This window comes from Plectropomus leopardus, chromosome 10, assembly GCF_026936395.1.
Source record: "Plectropomus leopardus strain MGB_pleo_1.0 chromosome 10, ASM2693639v1, whole genome shotgun sequence".
Taxonomy (NCBI): Eukaryota; Metazoa; Chordata; class Actinopteri; order Perciformes; family Serranidae; genus Plectropomus; species Plectropomus leopardus.
In genome coordinates this window covers 13,718,577-13,745,994 of record NC_142185.1, presented here as the reverse complement: position 1 = coordinate 13,745,994, position 27,418 = coordinate 13,718,577, and the positions used below count along the sequence as shown (strand labels likewise).

General features: G+C 38.1%; 1 protein-coding gene across 1 annotated transcript in view; it reads left to right on the top strand.

The window, feature by feature from the left end:
* Window positions 1–27,418, top strand: part of LOC121948703 (ephrin type-A receptor 6-like) — a 215,899-nt gene that overhangs the window by 184,307 nt on the left and 4,174 nt on the right. Inside the window, exons 9-16 of the mRNA XM_042494107.2 lie at window positions 6,276–6,346; window positions 9,116–9,241; window positions 9,813–9,998; window positions 17,258–17,319; window positions 18,843–19,052; window positions 21,777–21,926; window positions 26,282–26,475; window positions 27,086–27,235. Coding sequence (XP_042350041.1) covers window positions 6,276–6,346; window positions 9,116–9,241; window positions 9,813–9,998; window positions 17,258–17,319; window positions 18,843–19,052; window positions 21,777–21,926; window positions 26,282–26,475; window positions 27,086–27,235 — 1,149 coding nt within the window. The remainder of the gene's footprint in view (window positions 1–6,275; window positions 6,347–9,115; window positions 9,242–9,812; window positions 9,999–17,257; window positions 17,320–18,842; window positions 19,053–21,776; window positions 21,927–26,281; window positions 26,476–27,085; window positions 27,236–27,418) is intronic.

Below are 27,418 nucleotides of genomic sequence, written 5' to 3'. Positions count from 1 at the left end.
GAGCATAAAGTTGGCATGTCTGTAAAGGGGGGACCCATGGGTACCCACAGAACCCATTTTCATTCAGATATCTTGAGGTCAAGGGACCCCTTCGACATGACCATGCCATTTTTCCATCCCCACTTCTCAGGTCTTCTAGTTTCACATGATGCCAGTATCAACACAGCAGCGATTAACACACTAACACTGACACAATTACTTTTGAGTTTTCCCCACTTTTTAAGGTGTAGTAAATAGATTTGGTCAGCAGGGGTCAGAAAAATATTAAGACAAGTCGCCAGCAAACTGTATAACCAACACATTTTCATCCCAACTTCCATCCTGCGTCTGTTCTGGGAAGGCACGTCAAGTTACACTCATACGTTGTGTCTTTTCAAAATACACTTCCATTTTCAGTAGAAATGTACAATTTGTGCTCATTACACATGAATAATCTTTTTCAAAATACACTTACAATGAAGGTTAAACATCATGTTTTTGCGTTTATTTCCTTGTGCAATAAAAGCATGTGGTTCAGTTTAGAAAAAACATCATGGTTTGGATCATCGTTCACATGGGGAAGTTCACAGCGAGCTTGCGGGTTCAAGTCTGGGGTTTGTTAGACGCATTCACCTCCCCTGTAATCCCATAGGTATTATACAGCTCTGTTCTGCAGTAGTTGTCCATGGTGTTACAAACTGCTCCACCCAGCAGGATTACAAACTGATGCTGCCCGATGCTTATCATACCACTAAAGGTACCTCTTTGCAACGGTGCCTGACAAATTGGCGGTATTTGACAAGATGGGAGAAAATATGGGCTGGACTTGGGCCAAAAATGACGTACTTACATACAGAGCTGGCAAATATCAACATTATCATTGATTTAAAGTAAAATTTCTGCCCAGCTAGCAAATGTAAGTCCAATGTTCTTGTTTATTGTAGCTCCATCTTGGTCTCCTCCAGCTTTTGAAAAAAAAAAAACTGTAAAACTGTACTTCCCTGCATTGGTGACTGTGATCAATAGAGCTGCGTTTGGGTTTGTTGTGTGTCTATTCATGTACGGTCGGGTCTGTAAAAACTGAACAGCAAAATAACTTTTAAATTTATGTAGTCATAGTTGGGGTCATTCTGAACAGGTCATTAGTAATCCATTTCCATATCTGGAAATCTTACATGTCTGTCTGTCTTATTTGAATAAACACCCACAAATTAAACACCATGGCAATCTGTTTAGGTAAGACCTGGCAACATCTCTGTAACACGTCCAACACAGCTACATTTTGTATGATGCCACAGAGAGGCAGACTAGAGAAGGACATCACAGAGATATTAAAAGCATGTGCTGTCCCACCCTCCATTAAAAATCTATCACCTGATTATCATCTGTTAAACACAAAAATCTGCTTGATATTCCACAAAATACCATGAACAGGCCACTTTTTTTTAGATTCTTTACATGTCAAATCAGTCTAAAAATAAAATGTGTATTGATTTATGTATTTATCATGTTTGTTTGTTTTCCAGTGCAGGGAACAAAATTTGCCAGCCTTCCAAAAATTGTCAGCTTTCATCTGTGCCAACTGCCAAAAGCATTATTTTTCGGGGGAAAAAAAAAAGAAAAAGAAAAATGTTTACACATACAGCATTTGAGCAAATTGAGAAATTAAGTCACAACCTCGAGTGTTGTCATTTTCAAGTATTCTCAGGTGCTTTGGGACTTTATGAAACAGGCAGCAGAATTCTATATTCAGTCTAATAAATGATGAAATATGAGAAAATTTATTAGGGGATCCACTGGTGGGAGCGGGCGTCCCTCGTGCTCACGGTCATTAATTAAGCCTTCCACTGCAAAACAGGCTTTAAAATTCATCAGTGATGCAGCCTGGGAGAGAACTCAGAGCACCTTTCTTCCCTCATATCATCATTTTCCATCTCACTGCTTTTCTGCAAGCAAGGACCAAATATTCCACGAGTGTTACAAGTCCATTTTGTAAGAGCCTTGTCATGCATGTATACAGCCATAATTAAACTTTTAAAAAATAAACAGGTAATGTCCAACCATGTTTAAATGAAAATAAACATTTACTTGCACACCATGCCAGATTTTGACTTAAAGGCTGAATTTCCTCAAATTAGAAAAAACAATAACTTTTTCTCCCTCCGAACATTGGTATCTAAACATGCAGATAGTTTTTATGTCTTTAGTTTATCATAAATATTGATGAATTTCAGAGCCTCTTTCAGAAACAGGATCTAAAATTAGTGGTTTAGTGTCCTTGTGTAACTGTGAAAAGAAAACTGCAGATCAATTTAAAAGTATTAGAAGTTCCCAATGTTCTGTTTTGTTTTTTTTAGTGGTGGGATGGCCCTTTTCAAAATGTGCCTGAATCTTCATAATGATGTTCACCATGAAAATGTCATTTCAGGAATTAAACTGTGACAATGACAAACAACAGTTCTAAATCACAATTTAGTTCCTGCTTTAATGACTGTAATTTTTGTTGGAGCATGATGCTTGAAATTGTTTGAAAAGGAACGGTCGGCTAATGGACCCAAAATCATTTTGTAGCTGTAGAATCAGACAGCTGTGACTGCAGAGAAAGAAATGATTGACCTGTTATGCCCACAATATACAAGAAGACTTTGAAAAGACTTTGAATAGGCTGAAGTCTGACAACATCTCAGGTGTGACAACAACGTGAGGTTTTTGGTCACACACCATAACATTTTGCAAAGTTGGGGGATCTTGCAAGGTCACTATTTTCTACAAATACAAATAGATTCCTTTTGAGATTATTTCCCATCGTGGTCTTAGTGCAACATTTTACACCAAATTCCCTTTAAGAAATGTGACTTATTAACATTTCCTTATCTGTCTGCAAAAACACATAACTCTAGAAACAAAGATAAATGGGTCTCAGCATCATTTTGGCATCAAAATAATCCACAAATATAAACTGTATTTGTGTACAAACTTTACACTTTGGATTATGTCGCCTCAAGTCGACTGGAGGCAACAAAATGGCACTCGTAGCACATCAGAGCAAGTGTCTGGCGTCAGTTTGTAGTTTGATGTCATCAGCTTCTACTGAATTTAACTTGTAGCCTGTTGCTGTATCACTTGTAGTGTGAACCAGCTTAAGATGTTGTTTATAGTCCCTTTACACTGTCTTAAACAACACATTTTAGAGTTGCCATCCCAAGACATAAAAATTTAAGAGAAGTCTTTTTTGTGCTTAAAAAAGTCTTTTATCGTTCAGTTAAACCTGTGACAAATGGGATCGAAAACAAAAGAGTTGCTTTTCAATTTTTGTTAAGGGTATGACCGTCTTGTTTTCAGGTTTTTCTCTTCCTGTATTTATGCGATTTATTATGCTGTGTATGCAGCATTCAACAGCTGGTGTAGTTTTTGACTATTTTTATCCGGCAGTAATGTGTTTGAGCTGTGGGTCAAATCCCTGTCTGCACACTCTACTTTTCCCCGAACACTGTTCTTGGTTCAGTGTGTGATTCTTACAGGGTACTTTGTGTTTTCTTCACTTTTTATTTCAGAGTAACATCCAAGCATCTATTTGGATAAATTCTTCTGTGGTCTTTTGCAGATGCTGTCATCTAATCTCTCAGCTTTTCAGACTTTCTTGGCAGCAGCTTTTTATCAGTCGTTGGCTGTCTCCCGGTGTCTCAGTGCCCAGATAAACTCACACAAACACACACACACACACACACACACACACACACACACACACACACACACACACACACACACACACACAGGAGGACAAGGGAGTTTTTGCATCAGTGGATGCAAGCGTTCTTCCCCTCTATAGATATAATTCTCTCTGTGGAAGCGTTTCTGTGCTTTTAAGTTCCATTCACTTTATTTTCTTAGGAATTCTGCACCTGTGTGTTTATGTGCGTAAAAACACACCACTTCCATCTGCATCACTTAATCTGAAAATCATTTCTTGCAAGGCCCGACTCTCAGTGTGTGCCAACATCTTTCTTCAAATGATGACTTCCAGGGATCAATCAACCTGCTGTATAGTTTAGAGTTATTTAATTTTTGGTGGTAAAAGTTAGTTTTGTCTTATTTCGCTTGTGTTTAATCTCATTTCGTGCATGATTTTTACCACAAATGTTAAAGCTGTCATGAACTGCATGGATCTCTGTTCCTGAGAAAATGTCTTGGATTATAACTGTAATAGACTAATTAACCTCTGAGATATCACTATACCTCTTTTCTATTCTCCTTCACTGTCTGTTTTTTGTCTGAGTGGTTTATTCTGTTGTATTTTTCCACATACCACCTCTGAGCAACCAAACCCATATGATCTTTTTTTTTTCACCGTTTTTCTCAGCAGTTCGGAAAACTGTTCATCTAAAGGTGCCACTATTCCTTTAAAATATTCCATCTGTCTGTGGTGTGAAAAGAACACAAGACCAAGCTGCTAAAATTTCTTCTAAATTATTTTTTTTTTGTCTTATGTGTTAACTGCAGAAACCTACAGTGGCTAAAGCTATATATAGCTATATAAAGCTATATATACATAAGCACACACAGCCAAGTCGCCATGAGAAAATGTTAGCATTGTATGTTTCTGCAAACCACATATATCTTATGCAGCTGTTTCATGATGTTTCTAAGGTGACGTAGTTCTGATTACATGTGCACTGTAACATCTGCAAATTTGATTTTAATTAAAATCTAGGAAACCAGTTGCCTTGAAAAATGTAAGTACATGTAACTGCTAATCTTAAATTATGTTTACTTCATATCTTATTATAAGGTTTCCTTAAAATTTTGTTATCTTTACTTAATTTTATGAAGTTGTTGCAACTTAAAAATGACAAGTTAAATTATATCAATCTTTCTAAGTTTTAGATACTTAAACCAAATTTATTGTGCGTTATATCAGCATTCTGCTGACTGCAAACTAGTCAGTCATATTTGTATTTTCCTGAAAATGTTAAAAAAACAAAAACAACAGAACTCTCAAATCACCTTACTTCAGTATTAGCGAAATCCTCCTTCTCATGATTAAGCTAATTCAGACCTAACTGGTTGACTGAAGTTGATAACACTTAAATTAATACAATTAATTTAATTCATCTTGTTATTTTTAAGTTGCGACAACTTTGGAAAATTAAGTAAATTTAACTCAACTCCAACTTAGCTTAACACTTAGACATGAACATAAATTATGCTTTAAAGTTGTATTTACTTTACTTTTTCAAGGCAGTCAGTTCCCAAAATTATTTTAAGATCAACTTGTCAGATTTTACTAGTGTAAACTGACTTGGTGTAGTGTAGGGGATGGTGTATGGCACCACAGGATGGCTGCAGACTGCTGTTAAGCAAGACATTGCGGCATTTCCAGATGTGACTATGCCACCAAAAGTAAAGTAAAAGTATTTTAAGCCAAAACATAATATTTTATTGAACATAACCAATTGGTTTTTGTGCATAAACATAATCACAAGTAAACCCATGTATTGTTGAAACATAAAGAAGCATAAAGTTTCAATAAGTCAAATAATACCTTACAGATGTTACATATCCATGATTTGCAGAAACTTACAATGCCAACATTTATTCTGGTAATGAGCTTTGCACAAACACACACAAACACATCGAGGCCTGTATTTAACCTGCCTGTCTTATAGAAACCTTCACACAAAACTTTATGACCCATATTATTGCTGTGTCAAGCTGTTTACACAAGATGCTGGAATTAAGACCAGCAGTGTTATAAAAGCAGTTGTCTTAATTAGACCAGTATTTGACAATTTCCGAAAATAGTGTCATTAAGCGTGATGTATTGAGAAGATGTAACTAAAAATAGAAAATTGAATTAATATGTTGTTTTACAGCATGAAATTCAAAAAGCAGTCGTGGAACATAAAATCTTGTCCTTATGCTGCTTAGTGGAAATTTGTGTATATTTCAAGTTTTTGTCCAGTGTTGAATATAAGCATGTTCCTATGACAGCAAAGATAATAAACTTTTGCAATACCCCCCATTAACTATTACTAAGTTATCTACAGTATGTATCAATATTATTTGAGGTTTTTTTTTTTTCTTAATTCTTTAACCCACTTTAAAAAAAAGAACTTTTACAGATCCTCCCCATGTCCATGTCTTGTTAGTTCCACAAAGTAATGTCATTGCACAGTAAAAACAGGGGGTCCTGTGCATCATCCAGCAGCATGCGGCCAAATCAGATGCCTCGCAGCTAATTTTATTGTACATTTGAGGAAAATCCCTTTAATCTTGCCTGTTCATGTGTTTTCCAGGTGTCAGTGGTACTTTAAGGCCAAGATGACTTCAGAGGAGAAAAGAAGGACCAACTATCAGAACGGACATGGTAAATCTCTCCTCTTTGTTGTTTTGGATACTTTTCTTTCTCACTTTGATCCTAATGATTGTGTTTTCACACATTTTACAGCAAAATGATTGAGTCAAGATTAACTCATCTCCATATTTATGGTAATGATGAAAGAAGGAACGTCTGCAAAGTCTGAGTTTTATATTTTAATGAAATGGAAAATCAGTTTGGCACATTGCATGGTGTTAGTTTTGAAATGTACTTTTGCCAGAACGCCCAATCATTTGGTGAGAAAGTGCCAGGTTTTATTTTGTCTTGTGTCTTTGCCAATGAGCAGAGAAGAAAGAGAGACATTCTGTGAGCCACAGTTAGCAGCTAGCAGGCTAGCCACCTGCTTCATCTCTTTGTATTCAACGGGCACATTGTACTGCTGTATGGATCATTTCCCATGTGGTTTGGTGCCTATGCATATTTGCACGGGATAGCCAGTCTCCACCACAAAGCTTTAACAAAATGCAAAAACATTGACTTGCTACTACAAATGCAAGAAAAGAAGTTGCAAAAGTGACATTTATAGTTTCAGGAATTAAGATGACAGAAACGTCAACAGAGCAAAATTCTTTAAAGCATTCACCTTCATCTTTCTGCCTCTCCTCCTCTCCGGCGCTCCTCCTCACTTCCCCTCAAGTTTCATTTGATGTTTAACATGAGCTCTTTTTTTTTCTCTTCTTTGATTAATCTGGTTAAGTAGCTGCATCCCCAAGCTGTCTGCTTCTGCACTCCTGTACCTTTCTGTCTCATTTGCCTGTCTTTTGTCTTTTAATACCCAACTTTTTATTCCCGACATGAAAAACACAAATTGAAAAGAGAGCAATAAAGTGAAAGAAAGGGAAAAATGTTTGAAAGTGAGACAAGGGAAGATTGCTAGAGGAGAAAACAGAAAGGAGAGAGAAACGAGGACAGAAAGGGCAAGCTGGTTGAAAGTTAGAGGAGTCGAGGAGAGGACAAAGAGAAATAAGGCGCTTTTAAGAGGACAGAGGGTAGAACAGATAGCCAAAGGCAAAAGAAGAAATAAACATAAAATTAGTTTTTGAGGGTGGCGAACAAGCTGCCACATTCAAGACTAAAACATACACTTTATAAGCGAGTGTGTGTGCGTGTGTGTGTTTGAACCCGCCGTCTCTCCTGTGTCTTGTCTCAGGTCTCAGCCCTGGGTGTGGTGTTGAGCAGAAGCTTTGAGAGGAGCACAGATGTCCTCTGGGTTTTGCTGGTGTCGGTTCATTGTTGTTTTTTTGCTTTGTGACACAGTATTGATCCCTGAAGGTGAAACACAGCTTTTGTCTGCCCTCCCCTCCACTGGGAGGTCAGGGTCAGAGGCAGAACGGCGGCAGCCTGTTAAAGAGTCACTGACTTGCTCAAGGACACTTCAGCAGGGTGGACGCTTGCTGAAAGCAGGGACCCGGTTAAGAGACGTGCTGCCCTGCTGCTTCTCAGCAAAAGACAGAGGAGGGAGAAGCTATCAGTGCAGTGTTTGGTGGATGTGTGTCAGTCTCAGAGTGAGGTAACACTTTTGCTCCGGGGCTAAACATCTGTCATGGTAACTCGTCGAATTTCCTCGCAGCTCATAATCAAAAGTGGATGTGTTCCTAGTTGTCTGAAACCATTTGTCTAAAAAGTGATCAAACCTTTGTTGTATAAATAAATGTAATGCCCCGTGGTGTTTTGTTGCTCTGCTGTTACAACTTATTCAGGTTAGTTGGAGGTGTTATTTTGACAATACATATACTAAAGATCAGCCTTACGTAAATTTGTTTTCTTATACGTGTGTTTACTTGCTGCCTAAACCAAAATATGTCAATGTATTGTTAGCCACCCTTTATATATATCCATGTTTCTGCAATATCGGTGGACAATGGCACAATATTTTAGAGCTGGCCCCCCTCTTATCATAAACGCAATAGCTTAAGAATTCCTTGAGGGAATTTCTGCAAATTAGGCACAAATGTCTACTTGGACTCAGAAATGAACTGATTGGATTGGGTGGTCAAAGGTCACTGTGACCTCTTCCGTGTCATTATTGTGGACTCAATATCTCTCAAGAACGCCTTGAGAGAATTTTTCCACGTGTGGCGCAAATATCCACTAAAGCCTCAGGAATGGACTGATTAAAATTTGGTGGTCAAAGGTCACTGTGCCCTCACAAAACATGTTTTGGGCCATAAATTCATGTGGTAATTATGACAACATTTTACACAAATATCTGTTAGTATGTAATGATGCAGTGATGACATTTTATATCCAGAAGATCAAAGGTCACCTGCACTGTGACACAATAATGTAAATTGTTGGTGCAACTTGACTGGTTCATGGAGGCGTACAACAGCTAAGCAGTAATTCTAATTCATTATTTAATTTGAGTCTAAAAAATAATAGTTATCTAAGTTTAGATCATTTTACCTTCCAGCCTGGTCAGGTTATTGAGGGAGTTACAGAGGTCCCATTAAAACGGGAACAGTTTATTTTAACTTTTTAATTCACCACAGAAGTGAGCCCAATTTGAGTCAAGAGTCAAAAGAGAGACTTTTCTGTTCATATAGGTTTCATTTCATCCACAGTTCTCTTCTCAACTGTAGCTGAAAATATATATTTAACAACCAAAATCTTTTCAGATGGAGGCTCCTGAAGTGAAATCTTATCAAAAAGGTGTCTGTGACCTAATCTGTATCAATTTAGGGGTCCTTGACACAAAGACATTCGTGAGCCGCTGCCCTAGCTCATATTTCTGTATCTTTTTCTCTGTTCCCTCAGTCCCTTTCCCGGGAATAAAGACCTATGTGGACCCTGATACATATGAAGACCCCACGCAGGCAGTCCATGAGTTTACCAAGGAGATTGACCCCTCCAGGATCCGCATCGAGAGGGTGATCGGAGCCGGTATACACAAGCACACACACTCACACATACACTAATACACACACTAGCTGACAATTATGCACTCATCCACTTGTTTCTCACAGATGGGTACCCTTTTGCTATGTGGGCGGAAGAGGATTATTTCAAGAATAACAATAGCTTTAAATGTGCCATAGGAGACGATCTATTTTCACTCCTCACATATAATTGCCGTGAACCTCGTCTCTTCCTTTGTACACACTAAAGATGACGCCTTTTTCCATTTCTCAGTGTCTCACTGTCATTTTCTCTACACAGACTATTGGAATATTAACGCTTAACAGGTTTAGAGAACAAAAGAAAGTATAATAATAGATTCAAGGCTTTTTTTAGAGGGTGAAAGAGAGAATCTCATGGAGTTGAACCAATCAGAGGGAGGCAATAATGCAGGAGTTTATATGGGAACTGCAACAGTGCCCCCAGGTGGCAGATCAAGCAGCCTGCTGATGGTGTGTGATGCTGATAGACTTCTCACTGTGTTTATTTGTGTGTGTGTGTGTGTGTGTGTGTGTGTGTGTGTGTGTGTGTGTGTGTGTGTGTGTGTGTGCTTTAGGGGAGTTTGGTGAGGTGTGCAGCGGCCGCCTGAGAACACCAGGAAAGAAGGAGATTGCCGTGGCGATAAAGACTCTGAAAGGTGGCTATGTGGAGCGTCAGAGGCGGGACTTCCTGCGCGAGGCATCAATCATGGGCCAGTTTGACCATCCTAACATTATCAGGCTGGAGGGCGTGGTCACCAAAAGTAAGTTGGATTACAGAAGGTGTTGTTTTAACTAAATCTGGAGATCAGATTACATCCTTGTTCCAATACATTTCCTGTGGAACTAATGTATGAACAGTCACTGCTAATGTCCTGTAGTTCACTGATACCAGTGATGAAGCCAAGCAATTTTTAACCCTTTGAAACATGAGCAAATTGACTTGATTTTATTCAAATCATGGGATGAAGGCAATGAGCAACTAAGAAAAATTTGTATAACTAATAATTAATAATTGGCCAAAACAGTCAAGTAAAAAACAAAAATAAACAAGAAAATTACCTTAAGAAAGTGCTAAAATTGAAAAGAAAATTATCTTACATCGCAAAAATGTTCATACAATAATAAGACTTATAAATGTAGTCTTCTGGACATTTGAACTTTTTTATGTTTTATAACATGTAAAATCACCCCTTTTATTTTTTTTTCAGATAATTTCACCTTTTACCTTTTTTCAATTTGCAGAGTATTTCTTGCCAAGTACTCATGATGTTTTCCCCCATTTTTACAAAAGAAATTGAACCAATTTTTTCCAGTTTTAGAGGTTTAAATGCATGGGAAAGACTTCTGAACACAGCACAGGAAAACTGATGTCAATCCAGGTGTTAAAAGGTTAACTCTCTCTGTGGGTCCATATATAAATGTGGTTATACAAGAAAAAAATATTTATACATGCGGCTCTGGGCCACACAGTTATGTTAAGTCGCAAAGTGGTTATCAACATAAGAAACAACCACCATCAGTCCCTCTTATTTTCATCTAGTCACAGCCCAATATAACCCTGAATTAGTTTGATGGTGTGCACATAACAACTAGTTGGCTGTTTGAAGCCACTCTGTTTCTTCTTCTTTGGTATATTTTCTCCTTCAGAGGTCCACTTATTCACAGAGACAAAGATAAGAACAATGTGTCATAAAAATTTTCATCTTTCCATCAAAATATACTCCTTGTTTTACTTGAGCGCTTTGCTTTAAAAGCAAAATAAATGTAACATAACAAGAGCATTTGAAATTGCTGTCTCTTTACCCATCACTCTGTTTACCGCAGACCGATAGATAAATTTATGTCTCTGCTTGATCGAATGGTAAATTGCAGTAAACCACTTCTTATGGTTGCATTTTTCAGCATGGAATAACAAATCCTTATGTGTTTTTTTCTTGGTATTTACAAGATTAGTGGGCTGAGTCTGTTTTCACACATAGTTTCGTTCTGTGTTCTCACCTGAGTAGCTTTATCCCCTATGTATGTGAGATGAGAGCATGCATGTTTGTATTGTCTGTATGCATGATCAAGTTCTAATGTCCCGTTTTCTGCAGGAATATGCTTTATCTACAAAAGATAAGTGAGAGTGTGTGTGTGTGTGTGTGTGTGTGTGTGTATGGACTTGTTAATGAGCTCTGTTTTACAGGGCTCACCCAGCGCAACATATGGTTGTTTTTACAGGGGTTGTATAAACTGAGACATCGCTGTGAATATAAATGTGTCCCCTGAAGAGTTTTAACCCCCCTCCCTGAACATAGATAGAGGACACTCCTCAGCTTTGACCCTGCTGACAGAGATTCAGCTGATAAGGGTCTTTAAAGGCCGATACTGCCATTATTGCATCAAAGCTGCTGATTGCTGATGTTTTGCACCGATTTAACTGTAGTTTTTATGGTCCACCATCTCTGAAGCTATTGAGTGAAAAATTCCTCCCACACAACACTGAGATGATTTCTCTGGTAAGACATCTGATGATAAAAGAACAAAAAATATTTTGAGTCGCTGTGGACCGAGAGGGACTGTTCATCACATCAGAGGTCAACAGCACTGAAAAGACGTTCAAAGGTCTGTTATTTCTGAATAACAGCTTTTTCACAGCTGTTGATATGATTCTTCATTCAGTATATTGCATCTGGCCTTTCTGTAGCTTTATTCATATGTTGTTGTAGTTGTTTATTACTTTTTGATGAATTTTATTTTAAAAAAATTACAAACCTTTGAACCCCCCTTTTTATGTAGTGTGATACTTATGAGTATAGTGTGACTTGAGATTAACATGGTAATACTCCAGTGTGTAGGACTAAGGGTCATTTATTGCCAGAAAAGGAATATGATGTTAAAAACTATGTTTTCATTCATTTTTCATCCACACCTAAAAATTAATTCACACCTTCATTTTGTTTTTGTTACCTTAGAATGAGCCAATTATATCTACATACAGAGTGGGTCCTCTCCACCAACACTAACCCAGAACGGATTAACCAAACATAAGCCTTAAATAGGACCATTTGCGTTTTGCGTCGGCCACCTTAGCTCTCCTACATGCTTTGCACAAGGGAGAAGTTTAAGCTCTGCAGCCATACTGCTAGATGCCACTAAATTCTACACACTGGACTTTTAAATTACTGACATCATATTAATGACTATCAAAATTAAAAGTTCTAGAAAATACAACAACACCAGTGGCGGACCTAGCACATTCAGCAAGCTTACCCTGGGGCCCTAGACCCCAACCCTCACCTTAAAAAATTGTCATTATGATTACTATCTTTTATTTTTTTGTATTAATTACAAAGAAGAACTAATGAGAAATCATCCCCAATAAAACAGCTTAGCTGACAAACAATGACCATAAAAAACAAACAAGAGAATACAGTATGTTTAAATTTCCTTCTTTTTTTCTTTTCATTACTTTTATTTATTTTTTATATTGACCTCCAATAGTTTTGAGCTTTGTTTTTGTCCTTTATGTTCGTTTTTTTTATGTTAAAAAGGGGGAATGGGGGAATTTTAAGGACCCACAGACCTTCATCATTTGGTGCTGAGTGCTACTGTATTGTTACTGCGGAAGAATCTTATATTGTTACAATAGTAATTCAATAATAAGCAGTTTAACAGCTTCTTGGTCTATATTCATAAAAGAGGGAGTGAGTCAGCATTTATTAGAGAGGAAGTGATCAGAGCAAACTGTTTTCCTTGACTGCCCATCCAATAGTGCACACACACACACATAATACACACCAAATCACACTATCAAAAGCCATTTGTGCTTGGCAGTGGGGCATTATACGCGCAGAGAGACATTAATTCTGAGTATCCCTCTTCTGTCTGCCTGCCTGTCTGTCTGTCACTCACTCACTTTCTTCATCTTCCACATCTGTTGTTGTTCTTCAGAGACTAATTATGGAGAGTATTGTGCTGTGACTGACTGCTATACCTGCTCTGAAATAACAGGTGACACATTTGACTCCGGTAAACAGGTGTGTTTGTTTTTGTTCAAGGCGCCGCACTGCATAAATGTATATTGTCTCCAGGCCTTGCTAATTAGCTCAGGAAAGCCAAGCTTGATCAGATAATGTCTATCACTGCCGGATTGCTGTTGGGGAAGAGTTTCCACAAATTTATAGGTATGATAATACAATTATTAAAAAGGAACATCATGTGCCTATTTGGTCTGAAGTAAGTCCACTCATCCATCCATCCGTACACCCACCGTGCCTTGTTGTCTCTGGTGACAGAGATGTGGGGCTGGGATCAACATTCCCTCGCTGATGATTCATTCGATTCGGTTTTGTTGTTTTTATATGTCAAACTAATTCAAGCTGTTGACACAGTCAGTATTTCTCAGTTACTAGTTCAGTTTTGCTCTGTAGCCGCAAGGGATAAAAACTCAACATTTGAAAGTGCAATATAAAATGTTCAAAATTTAAAAAGAAAAAATTGATATTTCATGCATTCAACATTTATGAAAGTGCACAACGTATAACATTTGTACTTTCACTAGGAGCTATTTTTTCACCTGCACCTTTTTCAACATTTATTGTGAACCTCAAGGTGCAGTCCATGGCCATGACTGTTGCTTGCACCATCTGTTTTATTATTATTATGTTACTTTTTGGACAGTCCCAGCTGCTTCCCATCGAACATTTTCAAAAGTAGCTTTGAGAATCCGGTACGCATTTACCAAACCAGCTACTCAAATCTCATCCTTAAAGCCTCCCTCTTGTAAAAATACAACATACTGTTTTATTGAAGCATAAATCTGACTTTGTGTGGTTTGTTTTTCAAGTGCAGGCTCAGTGATCTTATTGCTGCCTGCAGTGTCACCTGCTGTCTCCTGTCTCTCTAATGAGATGTCCCTTAATGCTATCAGTCCCAGTAGAGGGGTCCTGTCCACTATTACAGTAAAGTGAGGGTTGTAAATGAACCGACTGGTCTATCTTTTTAGCAATCAATATATCAATAACCCTGGTGCCGAGAAGCAAAATGAACTATCATGTTTGCTTGTAACCTCCCCTTGTTGCTTATTATGGCGATCAAATTGATATGTGAGCGTTTTTGTGAGGTAAAATGATGTTAGGTACTGCCTCTCAATCCTATGAATTTGAAAACATTAGTCGCTGTTGTGTTCACCAAAAACCTCACACATTAAGCTAGGTATTTGTGTTACTGTAATGAGTTGACATATTTTACCTCTAAGAGAATTCTGATAAAACGCAATTTGTAACTTTTTTACGCCTCAATGCCTGTGACAGCAGCGGCTGGAGGTTTTATAAATTATTTCCAGGTTGTCTGTTCACACATTAATCTCATTATCATGAACACTTTGATGAAATTACCTCAGATTTGGCACAAACATCTAGTTGGACTCAAGAATGAAATTGTTAAATATTTGTGGTCATGTGTCACTGTGACCTCATAAAATACATCTTTAGCCATAGCTCAAGAAGTAATACACTAATTGTGATGACATTTTGCACAAATGTCTAATAGGATAAAATGGGGAAGTGATGATATTATATGTCCAAAAGGTCAAAAGTCAGATTCACTTTGACATCATAATGTTCAGCCAAAACATTTTTCTGTCCATTATTCAATGGCATAACTCAGGAACAGAAGGGGAGACATTTGGTCAGATACTGAATTGATGACACTAATCTTGGGTGTCTTGGGTGGTTGTATACATCTGTGCTGCGATGTTGAAGATTTGTGTGAAGCTTCTATGTTTTAGAATATGTGGCCTCTTTGCTGCAATGTCCATTTTTGAGGCATTGTCTGTTGTCATGGTTGCATACTAGTCTGGACAGATATGGAAATAACTGAAACTTAAGAGGAAGACGGAGGCATACAAGTGTGAGGTGGTAATTCAAGTTTTCTAGATTAACCTAAATTCTACATGTACAAACGACCAGCCGCAACACCACTGATGGGTGAAGTGATTAACAATGATCATCACTTTACAATGCAATGTTCCCCGGGGAAACCTTTGGTGTATGTAGACACCCGAAGTCTTGTGTTTCTGGCTCGATGTGTCTGAGCTGTGTGTCGACACAAGGGGAACCTGCACTGTATAAAGCAGGTGGTTTTAATGTTGTCGCTGATCGGCGTATAATCCATCATCAATCTTGAATGCAACTTGTCACATTAAATAAATCTCTAGTTTCAAGCAGTCCTTGTTATTTTGAAAAGAAATGGGGAACACTCATATTTCAAGCTCACAAGAGACTTTGAGAGGCTGATAAAGGAGATAGTATAAAAACAGTTTTTGGCCACCCACTAACACCACTAGTATTGTGGTTGTTATTGCCTGTCCTGTCAGAGCAAATGTCAAAAACAAGAAATGTTTTTAAGGGGCGGCGGTGGTGACAGATGTCATTTAGACTTGTTGTGACATCTCACACTCTGTGTAATATCTCTTTGTGCCTAAAAATTTGGATCGAATGCTTCTGTCTGCTCTATAAAATGACACAACTATTACCCATTGTGCTCCTCTCAAACATAAGCATCCTTTAAAACCCTCACATGTATTGACGGAACACTTCTACAAATCTTTGCAATTATATTATAAGTGTGATACTCGAATCTATCTCTATGTGAGTTTTCCCATGTGAGGAAAAAAGCTGTCTTGAATGTGGAGTGTGATCTCATGGTGTTACTTCACTACAGTAACACTTTTTATTTCTCTTTTCAGCAGTTCAGAATGTTTTACAGCTCACTGGCACACAGGCCTGGACAACTGCCTCCCAGCAGTAAACCAGTCAATCTGTAACCCCGCAGGGATCCTCTGTGGGGAAACAATAACATTTGGAAAGAGAAACTGTGCTTGCACCTTTTTCTAACTAATGTTTCATGACATACATGGACTGAATAGTGAGCAGGTCCCGTTAGGAAGATTGGAAAAGTTTTATGGATGGAGCTTCTTGACTCGATGCATCAATCAACTGATGGTCTGTGTGTTTTCCCCAAACCCCCTCTTTGCTTTTCCCTGCTCAGACTGGCAGCTACACACACATACACACGTACACGGTCATGTTTATATCACATCAGAGGACATTAACATTGATTTACATTCATGTCCTGGGAATTTACTCTAACCCTAACCACTGCATGTCTAACCCTGATCTTACTCTAAATTTACCATAATCTTAACGCAACTCTTCAGACTAAAATTTAATAATTTATATTGTGAGGACTTGTATTTTGGACCCACAAGGAAGATGGGTCCTCACAATGTTTTAATAGATGAATGTCCCCACAACAGCAACATATATAAACACACACACACACACACACACTCAGTCTGATTTTGTCAGGCAGTGTTACGCCCAACGTGTTACCTACATGACTCAGAACATTATCTTGCGCTTCGTTGCAGGATTATTTGGGTGCGCTGTCCCTTGACTAATAGTTTAGTGGCCGTCATTCAATGATTCATCATGCTGACCAGTCTTAGCTTCATGCTATCCAGTGATATCTGAATGCACGAGCAAGTTCAGATACTTACATAAGAGATGATATTAGATGAAAAGACATTCAAAAATTGTGTTGTTTTGCATATGAGGTGCCAAAACTGTGTCAATTTTGTTGACTATAATCCCAGATTCATTCAGCATCAAGGGCATCTAATCTGATTTTATATAGATATGATGAGAATTTCAGTTCATTTGCATGCCATTCCAAAAGTTACATTCAAGAAAATTGATTTTTAACACTACCTTAGAGTATCTTTTTTTTAAAAAAATTCTTAACCTTGATATTTACCTGTTTAAGAACGAAGAGTCATAATTTATGGGTTTTTATCTCACAGTCTTTATCTAGGAAGTAACTCAGGTGTCATGACATTCTTCTGTTATGTTTCTTCTGTCTTGTCTTTCAGCCTCGACTGTAAACTGTCCTTAGCAAAAAATCCATAATAGTAAAAAAAGAAAGGTATATTTGAAGAAATAAGGAGTCTGTGTTGTGTTTGTGTTTGTGTTTGCAGGCAGGCCTGTGATGATTGTGGTGGAGTACATGGAAAATGGATCGCTGGACTCGTTTCTGCGGGTGAGTTTTGAGGTGATCAGAGAACTTAAAAATGATTATCTCTGTTCACTGCCCCAGGTGGTGCTTCTGTGAGAAATAGTAGTATAACAAAAATGCTGATATACATATAGTTTAAAACAAAGATTAAGCCATAACATATACAGTATCTAATGAAGGTCTTTCTCTGTCTGTGCAAACAGCATTACCTTAGTACGTCTTTGTTATTCATTTTAAAGACAAGCATAGTAAAATACTTGTATGAATTGTAAGAAAAACAGACTGTTGAACTTTGTCTCTGTTTTAGCTCTTAAGAGGCTAAAATGGGTGTCTTATCCTGTCAGTTAACTGCCAGCATAATTCTAAACAAGTCGGTTTTTTGCCCAAAATCACCTCACTTACTGTAAATGACTTTACTATAAAATAACGGTAAAGAGCTGGCAGCACAGACTCCAGCAATATACTGAAATTTCACAGTACATATACTGTGAAATGACCTTACAAGCCATTACTGCAAAACAGAAATTGAGTTTATTACTGTATTTCTACAATATACAGTAAAATACTGGCAGCACAAATATCAGCAATATACCGTTATTTTACAGTGTCTATACTGTTTAACATTTTCACAGTCTATTACCGTAAAAATTAAAGGCAGCATATTATGTGTTAACCACAGGGCCAGATGTGAAAATATTCCAGTAGGCTAAAGCTCTATTTACTGCTGCCTCCATCTGCCGATGCTGGCCTCTTTTTGCTTAATTACTAGGTTATAGTGAATGCCGCTCCACAAATGCAGACCATTATATCAACGTTACCAATATAAACCAACAAAAAAGTAGTTTGAGCTATTCAGATCTCCTCCTCACTGATAAAGGACATATTAAAAGCAGCTAGACAGCCTGTTGAGCATCAGTTTGATATCAAACATTCTTAGCCATATGATCAAAATACTGGCAGAACAAAAAATTTAATTACTGTCTATTTTGTAGATGCAAGACCCATTGAAGTCAATTAAGCAGGTCTTGTTGATGTGTAGCATATGTCCTCCTTGGGAAAAACTGTCCAAATGACAGTTTCTGAAGTCCCTTGGGAGTTGATAGCAAAATATTTCTGTCTATTTTTCTAAAAGAAAATTGAATGAGAAACAAAAAGCACTAGCCTAATGTTAGAATTACAAGATAATCTTCAACGATCAAACTTCTGAGCGAGCTCCAACACCCAGTTTCGAAAAAATACTGTGGTGTCCTGTAATTTAAAACAACAGCATACTGTTAAGGGTCTCTGTCCTGTTGCTTTGAGTGGAGCAACCCATAGTGCATTGCTAACTACAGTACCAAACCATTTTACATGAGGACAGTATTTTACTGTTGGAGACTGGCTGTAAATTTACATCTCTGTCACTTATGCATTATTTTTGTGTCAGCGTAATTTATTTCATTTTGTTTTTGCTTTCAATCTTTATCTTTTCTCTCTGGCTGTCTGTTTTTTGGGTTTATTTTTTTTTAATGGCTCCTCATTTCTCTGTTTCCTGCTCTCCCTGTCAGCAACACGACGGTCACTTCACTGTTATCCAGCTGGTTGGCATGCTGCGTGGCATCGCCTCGGGCATGAAATATCTGTCAGACATGGGCTACGTTCACAGAGACCTGGCAGCTCGAAACATCCTGGTCAACAGCAATCTGGTGTGTAAAGTGTCAGACTTTGGCCTGTCCCGAGTCCTGGAGGACGACCCAGAGGCTGCTTACACCACAACGGTACACACCTGACATGAACCTCTGAAACCAAGCTACTGCCACTGATTTATTACAGGTTTTAACAAAGCTAAGAGTTAATCCTGTTCTAGGAGATACATCTTTAAAGTTCAGGCTCAAAACTAATTCATTCATTTTTAATTGATTCATTAATTTTATCAGATTTAGTTAATACTTCACTTAAATGGGAAGCCATCAATCTGAGTGGATGGAAACTTAATTCTAGTCCCATAGCTTTTACTTCACCTTGAAAAGTATGCAGTTCTGTGGAAAAACCTGAAATAATACATCATGGGTAATGAAATGGTTAGATATCAAGATTTTATTATTTCAGTAGTTTGGCACTGGACTTGAAACTATCTGCACAAAAGTGAAATATTGAATTAAGTCCAATTTCTCTGCTGAGTGCTTATCTGAAAAACTTTTGATTGGGGATTTGGTGTTGGAAGGCAGGATTGTTGCTGGGCCCAAAACAACATTTCACAAAAATGCATTCAGTATTTGCATTCAGAGATGAAAATATTATCATCCATCAAAAATAACTACTGCCTGCTGTCCTGCTTTTATTGGCAGCATGTTTTGCATGTTTTAGCTCTACAAATATAAAAGTAATAATAGTGACAGAACTAAACATCTCATGGAATGAACATCTATGCCTCTCACTGTTAGAAGTTGCTTGTATTTGAGGCTTTTGTGTTTATTGAGAGGAAGTGTATTGATCTCAGTTGCTTGAAATATGGCAATCTGTTACTGTATTGTTTTATTCTTGCCTAAAATATCTTTAACAACATTGGCTATAGTTAGAGAATATGTGAACAGGAAGTGGGTGCCATACTGTTTCCTATATTGTAACACTGGAGGCTGAAAATACTGGGATCAAACTGTAAAACTAGAGGCATCCAGTGGCTTAGTGGTTAAAGCAGGCACCCCATGAATAATGGCACTGTCCTTGCCACAGTGGCTGCAGGTTCGAGTCCAGCTCGTGGCCCTTTGCTGCATGTCATCCCCTCTCTCTCCCCCTTTCACACTGTTGATCTGTCCTATCTAATAAAGGGAAAAATGCCAAAAAATAATCTTAAAAAAACAACTGTAAAACTAGACAGAGCATATCAAACATAAACCAAGACCCTGTTACTGTATTGCCTATTCCTCACTTAAAATGTTGTCAGAAACATGTTAAAGAGCTGTGTGTGTAATAGCAGGAGTTTGTGAACAGGAAGCGAGCACCTTAATGTTTCCTGCACAGTGAAAACAGCGGCTAAAAAAATGAGGTTGGCAAAGCTGATTAAATATAAACCAAGATCTTCTTACTGTGTTTCCTTTTTCTCATCTCAAATGTTTTCAGAAAAAAATTAAGCTTACTGTTTAACTGTAATATAATCCAGCAAGCATTGTATCAAAAGGGCGAGCTCACATTAAGTCACCTACCAGCAGGAGCGTTTATTGGCCCAGTGCAGTGCAGTGCATTCTGGTAGTTGTAGGTTTTCTACCTCTTGAGCAAAAGTGAATGTCAGTCCTTTTTCTCTGTTTTCTCTGGTCAAGCAGCACCTGTTTAAAAAGTATTTACATCTTTGTAATGCTTAGACAGCCTAGTTTAATTTTTAAAAAAGATCATCTTTCAATTTATCAAATCTTCTTTTTTAATGTACCGCGTGTTAGATCATCTTACCTTGTTCCAGCAAACCACCCAAAGTAACAATGTATTTTACTAAGCCATTATGTAAATGGGATATCAGAACAATATGGTGATTAAAAAAGAAATCAATATGGTAAATGTGTTATTATTTACTGTACCACAGCAGTAATAGTAAGGATACGAGTTTTTCTCACTTCAGTCATGTTCACTCTGGGTTGACAGATTTCTCCTGGCCTTCCTTTCCTGGCCTTGTGAGAGAACCTCATTAGAAGTGGAGTTTGAAGTCTTGAACTATGAAAGGCACAAGAGTAGAGACCCAGAAAACAGCAACTCAATTTACGGATGTACTGAGAGCTTACAAGACACTCCCTACCAGCTGTGCTGTAGCTGATCCTCTCTGTGTCACTGCTAAACAAAGAACCAACTGTTGTTGTATCTTATCATTTATATTCTCGAAAGCAAGTTCATATTTTCCCCAAATAGAAGTCTTGTCAGTATGACAAGGCATTTCAAATTTGGGACACTTAATTTTCTATTCAAAGATTGGTACCGACCGATGCTAATCTTGAGACATCAGCAAACTGATGCATTGCTCATCTCATACTTGATTTGGCTGCCGAAATGTTGATTTTTCTGCCCTCTCTCCTGAGGCCAGAGAGAGATGGAGTTGCGTTCGATAGCAAAAGCTAAACTTTTGGACTGAAATGACGCCATTCTGTAAATCTGTCTGAGCCCACAGTGACCTCCATTTCCTGGTTTGTATTGAGGTTATTGTGTGAAAGAAATGCTGTGTTTATGGTTCCAGGTTTATCTTTCTGCTCCACAAGACCGTGGTTGAAATCCACATAAGGGATGTGAAGGGTGAGGTGAGGAGAGGTGAGGTGAAGTGAGGTGGATACTGAACTTGATAAACACAGAAGAGGTGATAAAGTTTCAGGATTCAGAACAGGAGTGCTACAGAGCCCGCAAAAAAAAAATCTGCGACCACAGCTACGATAATTTAAGTTTTATATGTGGTGGGAGTCAGTTTTGGAGTGATGCTGTTTATTGTGCAGTGAATAACTGTAATAAATATTTGCTTGTGTGAACAGGGTGGTAAGATCCCCATCCGATGGACTGCTCCTGAGGCCATCTCATACAGGAAGTTCTCCTCAGCAAGCGATGCATGGAGTTATGGCATCGTCATGTGGGAAGTTATGTCATACGGAGAGCGGCCGTATTGGGAGATGTCAAATCAGGATGTGAGTACTGTGGCCATCTCAACAGCTGTTTATGATGCATTTGTGTTACATGGGGAAATATATATAAAATGCTCTTTAGTTACAGAATGATTAAGAATAACAGCAGAAATGACCTGATTTTCTTCTTTTCACTCTCCCTCCTCAATCAAAAAACTCTCAAGTCTCACTGACTTAATCCGAAAAGCTTCTGCCGCTGAGTACAATGTGCTGCATATTCAAGACACTTAAAGTCAGATTTGACAGAAATGGGTCCTGGTACAGAGTAGCTTTTTAAAGATTTCAGAAAAGAAATGGTAGAGCTGCTGCAGTGGAAGAAAATATTAGATTTAGGAATCAGTTTGGTGACTGATGTCTCAATTCATTAATGGGCTTTTGAATTTCTTAGTTTTGATCACTCAAATTAGCTTTGTCTTTAAAGCCAAATTATGCCAAGAGAATAAATAACAACTACTAAAGTCTACTGTATGTGAGATATGGTAAACAAATTTCAGCCAATTAATTAAAATAGATAAGTAGTGGTTAAAGTGATCATGTTTGTGGTATATGACGCAACAGTCATAAAAGCTGAGGTCATTGTGAGTCATGTTTACCTACCTAGGGACTGCACTTGGTAACTCCTCGCTAAATCTGTGTCAAAACATTCTCCCTTTTGGGATTAATATTTTCTGGCCAAGGTCCCTGACAAAAAAAAAAAAAAAAATTAAAAAAATGTATAATGTGTAAAAAAAAAATGTATAGAGTCCAGAGTCCCTTATAATCCTCATTTAGACCAGTGTATGTCTAGACAGAAAGCAAATCAAATTTTCAACTTTACTCATTCACTCTCTCCCTTGATTTTACACACAATTATGCCCAGTCTGAAACTCACCTCACTAATTTCTGTAACAGCAAGAAGTAGGGGGCGCTAAAGGTGCACCCAAAAATGTATGCTTCAATATTTTTACTTCAATCCAAAAACAAATAAGGCAACATTTGCTTTGGCTGATGGGAACATGTTCTCATCCCAAGTCATCACATATTGCCACTTCATCACTGGACTTCTGCGTCTACATATTACGCTCTAGGTATCCTTCTTCGTCTGCTGTTGATGTTCTGGGAAGTCGCTACTGACGCTAGGATGTCAACAAAAGTATGTGATTATGTTTAGGCAACAAAAGCACATGGCAACCAACACCAGGACATCAACAAAAGCACATGCTTAGAATTATGCAGCAAAGGCACTGAAGGTTAGGGTTAGGTAAAAAAAACACATGATTAGGTGAAAAATCCATCACATTCAGACGGGAAGCAAACAGTGGACTACCACATAAAAGTCCAGGGTTTGTTGGACCACTGCCCCTCCTGTCCACCCACCCACCTTGTAGGGACCTTCACGGTCCTTATATCACATCGTTACAGGTAGCCTTTTAACCTGACGCTGTCCAGCGGCATATCGTCCACAACAAGTGCCGTCCGGCTGTATTATCAACTGAGGCTGCCCATCCTCATGTCATGCTGCCACAGCATGTGCCGTCCAGCCATCTGACAGAGAATCATATCACACTTAACATTTCTGCCTGGCTGCTTTCTCAGCTGAAGCCACCTGGCGGTGTATCATACAGCCACAAGAAGTTGCTTTTGCCATCAGAATCTTACGCCAAAATCATTACAAAAGCAGCGCTATTTGACAACTTCCGAATGAGAACAGCCAGCCAGTGGAGGTCTTCACTTGGGTACAGTTTAGTCGCTTCTTGTTCAGTCACCCCAGCAGACAGCGTGATAACAGTGACTGGTAAAAGCTGGGGGATTCATGAGTACTCAGATGTAATTGTTCAATCATATTTACATGACCTCTCTATGTAATCCCTAAAAAAACTCTTTGTATTTTTGGAAATAGTAAGATAGGTTTTTGACACAGCGTCATCAGCTAGTATAGTGAACACGGAAACAGCTGCTGTCGTTTTGCCTTACAACACTTTTCCTTTGAGTGATTTTCTCAGAGGCATCTCTGTGATCTTTCGTCGAGGATGGGAGAGACTTGTTTCCACAAATGCTCACCTCACAAGCCTGGCTCTCTTGCCTCTAACAATACAGCACACCTCAATATTGACTTTTCAATTCAAGTCCTGCTCCACTGAGTATATTCTGAGTTTATTTTCCATTATATCTGTTAAAATTGCTGCCCTTTCACCTGCTCCCTGACTGTTCTGTTTCTGTTCTCACATCAAAAGCCTACCTCTGAGAGAGAGAGGAGGGGAGGAACACAAATGCTGGTGAGATTCACTAAAAGGATGAAAAAGATGAGTGAGAGGGAAAGGGAAAAGAGCAGTGAAGGTCAGGGGTTCAGAGGACTCCGGTCTGATGGAGGGGGAGTTTAAAGCTGTGGATTCAGTGTGGCTGAGCAACCCGCTGATCCCTGGGCTGTGGTCAGGGATTGGAGGGGCCACGGAGGAAGCAGATCCATCCCTCTCTCCGCTGAGTGTGAAAGCTCCACCGTAATCCCTTCAACCCCTTACACTCAGATTCATACACATCTATACACAGACATCCACACACACACACATTCACTATGGTCCCAGGGTTTGGGCAGGATTTGTGCTGTTTGGGAATTGCTTAGAAGTGCTTTCCAAGGCAAAAGGCCAGCCAAGCCGCAAAAGCAGCCAAACACTATCTCATCCTGGTCAGCCACTTACCACTGCTCCCCACAAAGATACATGGATCTCTACTTTCCCGTAGACTCTCAGATATGATATGGAGATCTGCTGTGTGGAGGCTGCAGTAACATACGCTATCAGCTCAGATAAAAAATAAAGGGATGTACGCTTGCGTGCCATACATGTTAAAATTGATTCATAGTACATATGAGGTTTGGGCTCAGCCATTAAAGTTCAAACTTATTTGTAAATTCAAAGTGATGGTTATGGAAACTGACAGACACTCACAAGCGTTACACATGATGACGCTTGCCATTTTGACCAAAAGATCAAGCAGGTAATTTGTCTCTTAACTGCAGACTTATATTTGGACAGGCAGAGTTACTATTATTGTATCTAAGTGCTTCTTTAATTATTATTTTTTTCACAATAATGATGTATCAAATGACAGCATGTCATGTTTTAGACTCTTTTAACATTATTCGTCAGTGACAATGTGACATCAATGTGTGAAAGGAGATGGAAAATCATGCGAAAATGTGATCTCTTTCACAGAAATAGTCTGTTAAATACAGGAATATGTTGTACATTTTAATTGTGTAAAACACTGTTGTCAAGGTTAACCTTTACAATACTCTAATTGAGCAGCATTGTTAGGTCTCCAGGGCTATTTATAAATGTTTTATAAATAGCCCTGGATCTAAATACATAAGCTATATATTTATATTTAAAAAAGTAAGAACAGGCCTAATAACGAAAAAAAAGCTGCTCTAATATTTTTTTATTCTGTTTTTTCTTTTACTTAAATGAATGTACTTAGTTACATTCCATCACTGTTAACATAAACTGATGCATGTAACTATTTTTCATCTCTAATCATTTTTTTATGATAGCTGTTGTAAAGTTTTCTGTGCTCAATACTTATTACTAACAACTACTCATTTTACTAATATTTGGAAAGAAAGAAACAAGTTTTTAAGGGTTGTAATGATACTAATAATATTAACATTATTTATATAGCAACTTTAAAAAAAGAGCTTACAATGAATTCTGACAAACAAGGCAAAGTAGAATCAAGATGGGTTTCTAAAACTGTAACAGGCAGACAATAAAGCCGAACTAAGGCCTGCCAAGTTTAAGGTAGAATTTAAGGTAGAAAGAGGATAATGAGAAATAGAGATAGAAACAATTAAACAAAAATAACAGTAACGATCCTATACCAATAGTAATAAATGCAATCCAAAGAATTTAAGTAGTAGACACAGAAATAATAGTAATAATAATAGAAATAAAAACAATCAAGACAAAGAATAAAAGAATGAATTAAAAATAATTTAAAAGACATATTAAAATAGATTAATTAAAATCACGACAACATCATATAAAAGCAAGTCCATAAAAATGAGTTTTAAGAAGTTATTTTAAATAAGTCACTGATTCTGCGTGTAAATAAGATCTCAGAGTGTATAAGAAAAGCATCAAAGTAAAGCTTATGTATCAAAAAATAAATAAATAGAAATCCTTGGTGATGTATGTAATTCAGTGGGTTTATTGTGTTTTTCTTGTGAGCTGCTGCCTGCAAGATCACAGGAAATAAAACTTAATTTGAAGCCTCTAGATTAAACCTTCCAACCAAGTAGATTTTTTAAAATTAAATTCTAATGCAGACACCATTTTTCTTATTTAGACTTCATCCTTCATCACATCTGACTGTCTCTCCAGGTGATTCTGTCAATCGAAGAGGGCTACAGGCTGCCTGCACCCATGGGCTGTCCCGTGGCCCTGCACCAACTGATGCTGCACTGCTGGCAGAAGGAGAGGAGTCATCGGCCCAAATTCACCGATGTTGTTACCTTCTTGGATAAACTGATCCGTAACCCCAGCAGCCTGCTGCCGCTGGTAGAAGACATTCAGAGGTACGGTACTGAATACGCCGCATACCAATGCAAACATTTTTACCAGGTATAAATGTGTGATTTAGTGGCTCTTACAAGCAAAACCAAGTTTGACAGTTTAACCAAAGTTAACAGGCAATGATTAACATGATTGAATGCTGCGTTAGAGACTCCACCGCTCTGATTGGTTATTTTTGTTCACTTGTGAAAAGGCCATTAGAAGCACTACAGTGCAACACAGATCATATGTCTCATTTAGTGTAAATACAGTGGCAGTTTCAGCAAATATGAAAAAAGTTATTTTTTTAACTTTTAAAAGTTACAGTTTTAAGTGTAAATTCAGTTCAGTCAGTTAATTTGCACAGATGACTGTCAACTATATTTTTCAAACATCTCTGGACTCAGAGTTCAGAACTTGAGTTATTTGAGTTACAGTTAACAATGAGCAGTCATAGGGTATCTCTCCTAGATCAGATTAAGTTTAGAAAATGCTCTCTCTTGCCCCCTAAAGTAGGACCAAGTTTGTTTTGCCCCTCAAACTTTAAGCCAGTTAGATCAGATGTTCACCTCTGAGATGCTTTAGAAACCTACATAACCTGGGGTTTTGGTTTTGTTTTGCTTTCTATTTCAGTCTACCAGAGTCTCCGGGGGAGGAAATGGACTACCCAATGTTCATCTCCATTGGTGACTGGCTGGACTCCATTAAGATGAGTCAGTACAAGAGCAATTTCATGGCAGCTGGCTACAACACATTGGATTCTGTGGCGAGGATGAGTATTGAGTGAGTAGCAGAGCCAAAACATACCCATTATTAGATGGCATGAAACCAAATGGGACCTACCTTTGTAGCAGCAGCGGTGATTTAAAGGGACAATTCACCAGTTTTACTCATAAGGTTCAATTTACTTCTTGCAAAGATTCAGACTGTGAATGTCTCCCGTAGCTCTGAGAAAGAGCTTTCAAA